Below are 12,795 nucleotides of genomic sequence, written 5' to 3'. Positions count from 1 at the left end.
CACATGGTGAGTCCTTATTTGTATTAATCTGACAAAACTAATCCAGAAGCCAGGGTACACAAGCAGCTCATGGGATAACTTGCAAGAGGGAGGCTAAGGATGTCTCTTACTCTTCCTCTCCTCTCTGCAGCAGAGGAAACCTGGCTTTACAGGCCTCCCATCTGTACATCTGAAATCCTTCTCCTCCCTTACCTTAGTGCAGCAAGGACCAGAAGAGGCCCATGGCTCCCCTCTGCCTTTGAGGTAGAATGTCCAGCTGCCAGGAGCTCTCAGGAGAATTGTACCTTGTAGCCAGGTCTAACACATGGCAGACAGCTAGCTAGGTTTCAGCATTTACCTCTGCAGAATTAAGAACCTCTGACATACAGGTGAAGTATATTTGTGCAGTACTGTAAAAATTATGATGGAAGCACTAAAGGTTATTTATCATCATAGAAGTTTCAGAATTTTACATATAAAATATAGTTGTCATTCTGTACTACTGAGTGATATAGAAACAGCCTTCCACATAGATTACAGTCTTGCCAATAGACTGAATTATAAAACTGTTTTCTTTCTAGCCTAATACATAAAAAGAGAGCATAATATGGAAGTTGGGGCATTCCCATCGCACTCTAGACCAAGCCTGCAAGTAGAGCCTGCATATTTTTTCCACAAATATTCGAGTCCTCAAGAGCACAGAGGTTAACTGGCCAGCAAAGCTTGGAAGCAAGCTGCCAGGGGACCATGGGCACTGCTTAGACTTCTGCTGAGGATGTCTACTGATGGGAATTTTACAGTTTCTTCTGCAGTATGGATTGTGCACAGACGTAGCATTAAATACCATCTGAGTCCCAAAAGAGACATTCATAAGCTTCAAGGTTTTGCTTTGTGAAAAGAAGGGCCATAAAGACAGTTGCTGAACTGTTGATTTCACAGTAGCAATGCTGGAATTAAGCAAAAATGCTTGCCATAGCTTAAATGGAACCAAAGCCCTTGTCGTTAAGTTGCTAGTCAAGCCAGCGATGAGGCCTTGCTGATTTCATAGTACTGGGGGAGAAAGTTGCAATCAATATGAAAATAACATTGCTATAACTGTCATTCAGCAACTGCATAAACCAGAGCAAACTGTTTTCCTATTTTTGGAGCTGGAAATTGCATAAACATTGCACAGCTTTTGAAAACCTCAACCCATGTTTACAAAGCACAAATGCTCCCCAAATCTTGAATTGCTGAACTTGAATAAAGGATCTTGCAGTCTCCTTACAGCTGTTGCTGACATTTATGCACACATCAGCATCACTTCCAGTGCCACGACGCTGGTATTTTGACAGTCTCTGTGCTCAGAAACTGTGTGTCTCAGTTTCAACATGCTTCAAGCTGTCGTCTTTGTTTCTAGTGCAAGCAGAGCTGAGCCCTGGATATTTCATGCACTGACAAGTTGAGGGAAACAACGGTTCTCGGTGAGACAGCACTGGAACGAGGATTACTTTTGCTGTTCATCCTACAGGTCACACACAAGTATAGCTGGACAGTATGTGTGGGCCTTTGTTCCAGTTACAAGAGGGGTCCTTACGCTGCCTTCAGCCAGTTTTACACAGAAGTCAAGACAGCATATGAAAAAGACTTTCCAAGCCAACACTTTTTCATTATTCCAAACATAACTGAATAATAGATAGGGATCCGGTTATAGAAGCTCTTCGCATTAGCACGTGTCAGATTAGCTAATGAAACAGCTTAATCTTTTCCTGCACCCAGCGTCCTTTGCGAGACTTGTTCAATAGGTACCCTCGGCCGTCTCCTTGTGCATTCACATTCCTCCTTAAGTGTCTCTCCTGAAGCTCTTGAAGTCACCTTGAGCTCTTTCTCTTGACAAACAGAACAGCAAGCTGTAAGACCTCTGTTTTGACAACCTGGACATGTCAGGACAAGCTGCCGACAGTGCTGGCTGGAACAAAGTTTATACTGGTCCCACAGGGTCCCACAATATCTGCATGCTGGAAACAGGTGAAAAGAAAAGTTAACACCTATTTGCCCTATTTGCCTATCTGTCCCCCTTGCAAAGGATTCTCTGTGGCACCAGGGGGCTCCAGTCTCTCATTCAAGTGGCTATCTATTGTCTTCCAGGTTTTTGGTTCCCGATTTAGCTTGATCTTCTAGAACCTAGTTAATTTTTAAACTTCTGATTTTGATGTAAAAAACTTAGGACAGCTGTCTCTTGGGACAAGGAAAAGTGCTCACTAGTGCTTCCTCTAGTTCTGATCACACGGATTTGAAGATTTTTACTGCCAAGAGAAGATAGATGTGCTGGTGGTAACTACACAGGAACATTGCCTGCTGGCGAAGGTGGTGCCACAGGATTTCCTTCCACCTAAAAGCAATGGCTTGTGCACATGAGGTGTCATTTGCAGTCCTGGGAAAGTCCTTCCACAACATCAGACAAGTTTTAACCCAGTGTAGCTGTACCATCAAGAAGGCACCTTCCCCAGTGCTTCCCCTGGAAACTTCTGTAGGGATGCCTGTGATGTATCCAGAGCATGTACTGTTTCTACACCAAGCCAGGCACCTTGAAGATGTATATGGTAATTGCAGAGGAAGAATGGGAGGTTATGCTCAAAAAGTTACCCACTTAGATAAAAGAACAGCTTCCTAAAAAAGGCGAGAGCCAAATTCCATCTGTTTGTACCTGTCCTCTGAGAAGAAGAAAACAGGTATTTCATTTGCAATATCTGAAGAGCGACCCCAGCCAGAAGACCAGGCAATGTTCTTAATATCTTAAACTAGAGGCCACTGAAATCTGTAGGCTACAGAAACTTCTAAAGCATGAAAATAACAAAGTGCTGTAGAGCCTAGTGCCACCACTCTCCCAGTGCCTGGCAGTCTGTGCTGATGTTCTGTGAAATTACTGGAGCAGAGAACAGCTGACAGCAGGAGAACTATTTAACGCTGTGGTCACTTGGCCAACTACAGTCTGATCAGTTCTGTGGGCAACAAGTGGTAAACCACAGCAGCAGGGCTTGACATACATCTCCATAGCTGCAGATAGCTCATAACAGCAGCTGTTCTGTAGGGGATGCTTCCTTTTACTGCCCCAGTTTTAGGGAACTCCAGATAGCGACCCCCTTTTCTCTCATTTCTGTTTTATATGTTAAAGCCATACAGTTGATGATCATAATGAAAAGTGATAGCACTAAAAGATCAAACCAAGTATGAGGAAGAACTACACAGACCAGTTTGGCTGCCCCTATCCTGCACATCTCTGTGGAAATGACTGCAATAGCTTCCCAGCCTTCTGCACTTACATTATCTAGTCCTACCTGAGATGATATCTTCATTGGAACAAATGGCGTAACGATCATCAAACACAAACAGCTTCCCCCTGTAGAATCCATCTGGAAACTCTTCCAGGTACTTGTGAATTCCACCTTTTAGCTGGTAAACCTCTCTGCACACTGCCTGTTTAAAGCATATTAGCAGAAAAGCTGAAGGAGACGGCAGTGGTGGCGTGCCAGAGTTCCCAAAGCCACTGTTGTAAATGCCAGGGGTCAACGAAAAGCAGCAGCTTCTCAGTGACCATCAGATGGCACCACATGCACACACAGCTCTAGGCAGTGCTGCCAGGGATTACTGGGCAGCTCCACAATGCTGGTTTGCAGACATGAACTCAAACGTGCATTTAATGTTGCAGTCAAAAAAAATGGTGGTAACCTCCTCAGCTGAGGGCAGTTTGCTGCATCACAGATCAAACGCTTTTGAATCTCTGTGAACTGCTGCTTATTCTGTTTTTATATAGTACACTGTTAGCAAGAGCAGAATTTCTCAGGGTTCATACTGGTGCAGCAGAGAAAAGAAAATCAGAGTTTAAATCTCTGGAGAACATATATGTGTGCTGTTCCCTTCCTCCTTGAGGGACAGATCCAGGAGAAGAGTGGGACAGAAATCACAATTACAACAATGCAGTGTGCTGAATTTAGTTCCACAACACTGGAAAAGCACTGACTGGCTCATTTTCACCACTCCGAGGTGCTCAAGCTGTGCAGTAATGACCACAGAGCATAACCTAGACAGAGCTTGATGAAACACTGCAGAATGCTCACAAGCCCTCTTAAAACATCACTACAAAGGGCATGGCAGACATACAAATACCTCTCCTTATGAAATGGGTTATACAACTATTTTTGCAGAGCAATCACTAGTCCACACAGAACATCCTGAGCTGCATTAAACTACCCACATCCTTGACAGAGAGCGTGAGGCAAGTGTGCGTCAGAGACAGTCATTTCCCCACGTGCTCATTAAGAACTTTGTGCTCAGTAAGAATTTACCAGCAAAAGAAAAGACAGCTGCCTTTAAAGCAGTCTCAACACTTGTGCCCTCAGAATGACATCTCACCTTGCTCCGTAGGTAAGCAGAGCCTCTTTCACAACGAATCCCTCCCGTGCAGTACATCAGGACACGCTTGTCTTTAAAAAGCTCCATGTTTTCATCTATGTAGCTGGGAAAATAGCTGAACTTCCTGATATCTGGAGCCAGACAGCCCTGGAAATGTCCCTGCAGTAACAGTAGACAGCCACGTGACTGGTTACAAGCAATCTGACACAGTAAAGTCTGTGCCTTGAACTAGAGAAAGTAACAAACCTTTGGGCTAGAATACTCAGCTCACTGCAGGTGCCTTAGGCAGTTCCTCAGCTGCATTTATGCATCAAAATACCTATTAACATCTGTAAGAGGATTCCAGACATAGTATGCCTCCTCATACAAGCATAAAAGAAGGAGTTAAGCAGAATAGAACTGTCAGAGAGAGGACAAGCCACAACAGTGCAGGAGGACTGGTGAGTGTGACAGCAGGATGCATCTATTATTTCTGACATGTGGGACAAGGCAAAAATGCTGGAAAACATCCTTACAAATTATGCTACTTGTACTTCAAACAATATGGTATTCACTGCTAATGCTGTATGGACCACTTTGTCTTACTCCTGCCCCAAGCTGTCTAAGCATTTAGCTGGGCAGGCTCCATGCTGACTCACTGAGCAGGTCCTCTGCTGCTTGTGTTTAACATTCATTACTAACCTGAACTCTTTATGTATTATAGTCAATCAGGAATATGGAAACTCTTCTTCCAATAAGGCTACACCCTCACAATGTGATCTGCTTCCCCCCAGCACCTGTAACACACTGCAAGCAGCAGGCAAACAACACTTACTATTTTACTCTCATAGAAGTTCCTACAGTCCAGCAAGATGGTATCGCTTTGTCCTTGACTGGCCTGAGACAAATACTGTTCTACTTCTCTATGAAATTCCTGAGGGGATAAATGTATTCCTTTAAGGAGGAAAAAAAAGGAAAAAATTTTAAAAATGGGAAAAAAGGAGGAAAAAAAGAGAAATAAGTAAGAAGCAGAACTACAAGATAATATGTATGATCTCTCTGATCCAGATTCTCCTCGGATTTCCAACCAAAAATTTTCTATGATGTTTCACAGACTTTTAGTCCTAACTCAACCTGCCAAGTTTATCCATGTTTGGCTTCCTATTCACAAATGAAAGAAAACACAACACTATTCCATATGACAGAAGCAGCAGCAGACTGGCGCCTGTCTGTATGATCTTTGTTCTGTCCCTCTGGAACTCTTACAGTTGTAAAAGAAACAGTGAAAAAGATTTAAATTTCTTTTTCTCTTACTGCAAGAGAGAGCATTGGAGCTCTTTATATGAAATAATTCCTGAGCAGTCTCAAGCACCTACAGAATATTTACAAGAAGTCTGAATATATTCATGCATTGAAATATCTTTTCTAATCATCATACATAGTTTCACCTTACATCTGTCTTTGGCAGGTGTCTAATGACTTACTCCCTGACTAAAGCACAAGGTATGTCCCTGCCTCAAAACAAGGTAACTGCTTGATGTCATTTGAATTATGGTTTGTCACAAACCAGAAAGTTAATTCTAAACTTTTCTGAGGCAGCTGAACACTTAAGAAACCAAAACCTGGGCAAATTCACTGCACCAATAACTTTTGATTACTAGTAAGATATCAACTTCTCTATCTACTTCTCCTGTGTCCTGGTCACTGTGCAGAAAGAAATATTTTCGATGAAGGTACTTTATTCTTCACTTACCTCTCACTTGGGAGACAGGCTTTATTTTTCATGAAATTAACTTACCAGTTTCCTTATAAGACACTATCTTTGGATCAAGGCCCATAGGTACAATTTCTTTGAATACTCCAACTCGAAGGTCTGGAAAACAGTGAGCTCCTCCTGCACTGCTCTAGGAAATTAAACACAAAAACAATCCACTAAAATTTGCCAAGTGTCAAGATTAAAACTATCCATTCACTTTAAGTTTTACATCTCACTAGAATATGAAAGTGTCTTGGTAGTGAGGGAAAGAAATGTCTTCCCTGCTGAAATCCACAATCTCAATCCTGAGATTTAGGCAGTGGACTCCTACCATGACCTGGCAGACAGGTGCCTTAGGCCCACTGACTACTTTGCACGTGAGCCAGGCACCGCTGGGTGTGAAAGGTGGAGTCACTGAGAAGTGGGAAGGAGAACAGATCTTGGTGAGAAGCAACATCACTAGCACCTATCATAAACAAGTCAAGGCCCCTACAGACCATGCTGACCCTGACAGAAATAGTAAATAATCTCCTTCAGTAACAGATCTCACTGACACATCATGGCCCTGCTGTCCTCTCCAGCCCCTCTGACTCCTGACACATGCACAGCTAGGCCTCCAGTCATGACATATGCTATGGGAAACACAGTGGCTCATGGGCGTTAAAGAGACATATGGGAGGTCAGACAGGCTCAAGATCTGTCAACAGTGGAGCCTGACACCCTCTGCCTCCGCAAACTCAAGTGCAAGATTTCCCCTTCATAGGTCTTGGCAAGCCTTTTTTGGTAGGCACTCACAATGCAAGCAATAGGCCATGAAAATTTCTGCAGGACTGAGCCTCAAACATGGCTTAGGCATTACCAAGCATATAAACAGTCAAACATAAATGCAGTACTGTGCGGCACTGTCCCAGCTATCACAGACATCAATCTGCAGCAACTACAGTGGCCACTGAATATTTTCATAGCCCCAAGTGCAATTTTCACTCTTCTGTGCCCCTGTTTTAATGGCACAAGGACCTGGAACCCCAACTTACTCGCATATACAGCATGCAGAGTAACTATGAGACATAAAATACCACCATGTACTAATGCATGGATGTTGATGATCAGAAAGATCCTGCAGGGTTGGAGGTTTTGACAAGGTCACAGTAAAATTCCGTCCCTGTTCCGTTTTTGGAGCTACACATGACTGTAACTAACAGGTCACATTTACTCTTGAAATTCAGCCAAGCACAACAGCTAAAAAGGTAAAACTGAATCAGCACTGCAGCTCTAGATGGGATTTCACCAGCTCCTTTGATCTTGTTATTTATGGAAAAAACCCCAAACTGTGTGGAGAAGAAAAATGCAATAAAAGCAGCAGTTTTCCTTCCTTACAGAGAAACTAGTACCTATAGTGCTGGGGCAGCAAAACCCTACCAGAATGCCATACAGTGACAGCCACAGCTGCCACCACCATCTGAAGACAGCAATCAGAACATATGCTCAGGTTTAAGCAGAATTTAGCACCTCATTTTCCCTCCAGTCAGGCACTAACTGGAACAGGCAGAAACCTCCTGACTCTGCCTGTGTATTTTCTCTAGAAGACATTCAGTTCATGTGCACCTATTCAGACAGCAAAGTCTGCATGAACCTAAACCAGTAGGCTTCTAGGCAAGGATCTCAAATCAGGGTGAAGAAGCGAGTGTGGGAATAGTTTGCTTGGGGAAGCATATGTTGTGATGCCTTGGTTTTGGCTGTCAAGTTGGAGTAAATGCTTGTTTAAGAATGGTGGGGCTGAAGCACACTCTCTCATCCCACTGTATGGGGGGCTTTGCAGCTGTACCCACAGTTCCCAAAGTTTGTAGCAGCTGCTGTCACTGCTCACAATAACTGCTACTGCTGGTGAAAACCTACAGAGGTATCTAAACAAAGAAAGGCTAGGAACCCTTTGCTTAGATCTGTACTGGGAAAGCAGAACTGCTAGAGCAGCAGTAATACTATCAAGAAACTATGTGCTTATTTCTCAAAAATTAAATGTACTGCATCAACAATGTCTATGTAGAAATTATCTCTTCGTACCTTGAAATCCTCTTGGCACAAAATGTCTTTGAATAGAGGCTGAGAAAGCATAGCTTCAATGTAGAGACTGGTAGCTACTTTGCTTCCACCAACTGTCCCATTAATCCCTTCTGAAGCAACTCGTACCTAGAAGGCAAGAGAAGCTGGGGCTAAGGCGTAGTAACAGCAAAAAGAGATCACCATGAAATTAGCAAAATATGACTGGATGACAAAAGGCAGACATGAAAGTATGTTTAGAAAAGAGACTACTAAGGAAGGAAGGAAAAGATGGTTATACTGAAATGGAACATAAAGACGACAGTAAATAAAACAGGAATTAAACCTCCATAATCACTTTTGAGCCATTTCAAGAGAATGACATAAGAACAGTCAGAAATGTTTGTGCAATAGAGAAACACTAACTGGTTAACACACAAATCGTGCAGTCAGCATTAAAATTCCCACTGGAAGTCTGCCTCAACAATAAGATTGTGCCCAATGACTCACACAGCTAAAAGGAAAATGTGAATATGCATAATACTGCACATATTAAATTTCAGTGTGAGTCATTTTATCTTCAGCATTGACAAATGAACAAAAACTCTAAGGTGGTGAAAAAAGAAAAAAAGACTGATTATAGGAGGCAAGGAAAAAACCCAACTGGTTGAGAAGGCAAATGCTGTACCTGTCTTTGAGATTAAAAACTAAAAAAAAAAAATATTAGAAAAGTACCTACCACCAGATAAGATAGCTGAGGAAAAAAAATAAAAAAGGTGAACGCATCAGGACATTTCACCCCCAGATTTACACTGATGTAGAACCGGGAAGGAGCCTAACATTGGCAGAGATAAAGAGGCTACTTAGGAAGACAAGTCAAAGATAAAAGTAGTCTCCTGCTCTGAGTTGCCCTCTTCATAAATTCTTCTCTCCACAGCCAGCCTAGGAACATCAGCTCCATTCACCTTTGCCCACAGCCTCCAGAAGCCAGCTACATGAGCCAACTCCCCTCCTTAGTCTAGACTGCCAGGCACTAAAAGAACAAAGACTCTGTGCAGGAATGAGCACTGCTGTCCTGTGGTGTGATATAACATGTCAGTTCCTCTCATTCCTGACAGTATGCATTACAGCTTGGTACAGTGATTCTGACTGGAAGAGCACTGTGCATTGAGGAGTTCGTGACACACGTAGCAGTTAACTGGAGCAAGCCCAGACCCCTGCTACACCATGTTGTGCCTCCAGCGTGGCCTTGAGGCTGTGTTATACTGCACATATTCTTTAGCTACAGGATAAACCCACCCCAATAATCCTAACAGAGATGCCTGCATGCAGCTCCCTGTTGATGCCAGTGATTATGCCAGCTGCATGCCCTTGCCTTTATCTAAAAGCACATCAGGAAGTTCTCACATGAATATCCTTTCTGTTTGACAGTAACAGTAATGAAAATATTTGTTGTCCTGTAACAAAAACAAAGTTGTAAAAGTTCAAATTATAGAAATGAGGTAACCCTTGCAAGGACAGGATCTGCACAGTGTGCTGCACATGGATCAGAAGCTCACTCAGTGCTGCATAACTAAGGTTCCCAGCATCAAAAGAGACAGAAGATAATCTGTGTTATTTACTTTTTCTTTGTAGCATTAACTCTTAAACATCATTTTAAATGATACTTTACAAAGTCTGAGTGCCTTTCTTAATGGGATCGTAACAGACTAACACTTTCTGGTGAGAAACACTTGGTTTGCCACGTGCCCCACTGTCTTGCACTAAGCAAGAAAGATGCTTTTTTGTTAAGAATACAACCACTGCCTAAAAGCTTACCTTGCCAGTGAGATGCAGATGCTGGCACAGAGCCTTTTGCCAAGCACAGAGTTTCTCTGGATCCTCCACCTCACAGTAACAGTAATACAGAAGTACTTCTCCCACCTTGCTGTCCATAGCATGGCAAAGATGAACAAATGGGAACAAGATGTCAGGATTGAAAGCACAGAAATATACTATTGCATTAACCCTTCAAAAATTAGACAATTTTCTGCTGTCAGATACAGGGAGGAAAACAAAACAACACAACACAACAAACTTTGGAGGTGTTAGTACTGCTGTGTTTATTTCCAAGAGAGAGAAATATGAATTAAAGAAAGCTCCCCCACTCCTAGTTCTTGGGACTGGTTACAAAATGAACTCATCTGTGCTGCATGGGACATCTCTGCCAGTAGCCTACTGTGTGCTCTGCTCAAGTTTCTCTAAACACACAGGACACAAGGACTCCCATTCTGTGCACATTACATACTTAATTTGACATACCTGCACACTGAAAATTCAAGTGCTTGAGCTACCTGAATGTAAAAAGCCAAAATTTTCAGTAAGATAGCATGCGCCACCAATCAAAGCAGAACAAGCTGAAATTTCTCAAGAGCATGAAACATTTTCATGAACCTACATACTGATAGCTAACTAGCCCTCCAGGTACTTGAAAGAGCTGAGAAGAGGGACCTGCACAGAGCATACCCTGCTGATCTTTTCTGTTGTCTTTCCTTACTTATAGATCAAAGCCATCAACTGCCTGATGAGGTGCATCTGAGGTCCTGAGGAAACTGGTCCTGAAGCTGCTACGCCTCTATCCACCATGTCTGAAAAGTCATGGCAGACTGGTAAAGTTCCCAGTGACTGGAAAAGGGAAAACTTAACCTCTGTTTTTAAAAGGGGACAAAAGGAAGGCCTGCGGAACTGCAGGCTGGTCAGAATCACCTCTGTGCCTGGCAAGATCATGAAGCAGATCCTCCTGGAAAGTATGCTAAGTTAAATGGAAAACAAATAGGTGATTGGTGACAGCCAACCTGTCATCACTAAGGGCAAATTGTGCCTGACAAATTTGCTGGCCTTCTACAATGGAGTTACAGCACTGATAGATAAGGGAAAAGTGACTGATGTAATCTACTTGGACTTGTGCAAAGCATTTGATACTATCCTGTGCAACATCCTTGTCTCCAAGATGGAGAGACATGGATTTGACAGGTGGATGACTCGGTGGATAAGGAATTATCTGGATGGTCAGACTCAAAAGAGTTACAGTCAACAGCTCAAAGTCCAGGTGGACACAAAGGCACCCTACCAGCTGTGCCTATACAAAGAAGGGTCCACCCTCTCCACTTAATATCCTGCAGTCCACTCTCTTTCCATGCTGTATAGTACAGCCAGTAACAATGTGGCCGGGCTGAACACAGACTTCAATGAAACTAATTGGTTGGATGGTCACATCCAAAGAGTAGTGGTCACTGGCTCGATGTCTGGACAGAGACTGGTGACAAGTGGTGTCCCTCATGGGTCCGTACTGAGACCAGTACTGTTTAATATCTTCATCAATAATGCAGAGTGGGATTGAGTGCACCCTCAGCAAGTCTGCAGACAACACCAAGCTGAGTGGTGCAGCAGACATGCCAGAGGGAAGGAATGCCATCCAGACGGACCTGGATGAGCTCAAGACATGGGCCCATGAGAACCTCATGAGGTTCAACAAGGTCAAGTACAAGGTTCTATACCTGGGTCAGGGGAACCTTCAGTATCAGTACAGGTTAGGGGATGAAGGGGTTGAGAACAGCCCTGCAGAAAAAGACTCGGGGGTACTGGCCGACGAAAAACAACATGAGCTGGCAATGTGCACTTGCAGCCCAGGCCAACCATATCCTGGGCTGCATCACAAGCAGTGTGTCCAGCAGGGTGAGGAAGGTGATTCTGCCCCTCTACTCTGCTCTCGTGAGACCCTACCTGGAGTACTCCATCCAGTTCTGAAGTCCTCAACATAAGAAAGACATGGAACTATTGCAGCAAGTTCAGAGAAGGGCCACAAAAATTATCAGAGGGCTGTAGCACCTCCTGTATGAGGACAGGCTGAGAGAGTTTGGGTTGTTCAGCCTGCAGAAGAGAAGGCTCCCGGGAGACCTAACAGCAGCCCTCCAACACTTAAAGTGGTCCTATACAGGAAAGACAAGGAGGGGCTCTTTTTCAGGGAGCGTAGTAATAAGACAAGGGGTAATGGTTTTAAACTAAACAACGGCAGATTTAGATTAGACGTTAGGAAAAAATTCTTTACTGTGAGGGTGGTGAGGCACTGGAACCTGGAAGCGTTCAAGGTCAGGCTGTATGTGGCCTTGAGCAGCCTGTTCTAGTGGCAGCTGTCCCTGCCCACGTCAGGGGGGCTGGAACTAGGGGATCTTTAAGGTCCCTTCTGATCCAAACCCATCCTATGATTCTATGTAGTAACACCTACACAGGTCTGCTTTAACAGTGCAGGAAGATAAAGCTCTTATAGTTCAATCCTCTGAAGTTTCCCCCTTTACTATCAAAACAACTCAGCACAACTACTTCTGTATCAGTACAGTGATAATATGCATGTTTTGTACTGTTGTGAGCAGCTGTGAAAGGAATTCCAATAAACCAAGTGACTCCTGGAGGGTACCTACACATATTGACCTAAAGAAGTATCTCAGGAAGGTATCTGAAGCATCTGAAGACCTAAAGGAGTATCAGGGAAGGCTCTTTCTATATCATAAAGTGTCACTTGTCTGAACTTCATAAAAATAAAAAGCAGCAATGGCAGAAAAGCCATTGTAAAGCATAAGTGGGCAAACACCCCACTCCCAGCCAGTACCAGTCCT

The 12,795-nt window shown here is 43.4% G+C and overlaps 1 protein-coding gene across 1 annotated transcript in view; it reads right to left on the bottom strand.

Moving 5' to 3' along the window:
- Positions 1 to 1,595: 1,595 nt before the first annotated feature.
- The window catches only part of TSTD2 (thiosulfate sulfurtransferase (rhodanese)-like domain containing 2), a gene marked incomplete at its 5' end in the record, with an annotated part of 11,368 nt that continues 168 nt past the window's right edge, over positions 1,596 to 12,795 (bottom strand). Inside the window, 7 exons of the mRNA XM_010188309.1 lie at positions 1,596 to 1,976; positions 3,297 to 3,435; positions 4,372 to 4,530; positions 5,186 to 5,304; positions 6,149 to 6,254; positions 8,168 to 8,293; positions 9,962 to 10,070. Of these exons, the coding sequence (XP_010186611.1) occupies positions 1,717 to 1,976; positions 3,297 to 3,435; positions 4,372 to 4,530; positions 5,186 to 5,304; positions 6,149 to 6,254; positions 8,168 to 8,293; positions 9,962 to 10,070 (1,018 nt within the window). The remainder of the gene's footprint in view (positions 1,977 to 3,296; positions 3,436 to 4,371; positions 4,531 to 5,185; positions 5,305 to 6,148; positions 6,255 to 8,167; positions 8,294 to 9,961; positions 10,071 to 12,795) is intronic.

The sequence above is a fragment of the Mesitornis unicolor genome, unplaced genomic scaffold, assembly GCF_000695765.1.
Source record: "Mesitornis unicolor isolate BGI_N332 unplaced genomic scaffold, ASM69576v1 scaffold18887, whole genome shotgun sequence".
NCBI lineage: Eukaryota > Metazoa > Chordata > Aves > Mesitornithiformes > Mesitornithidae > Mesitornis > Mesitornis unicolor.
Note: the sequence above shows the minus strand (reverse complement) of the source record. Positions and strands in the feature narration are given on the sequence as shown.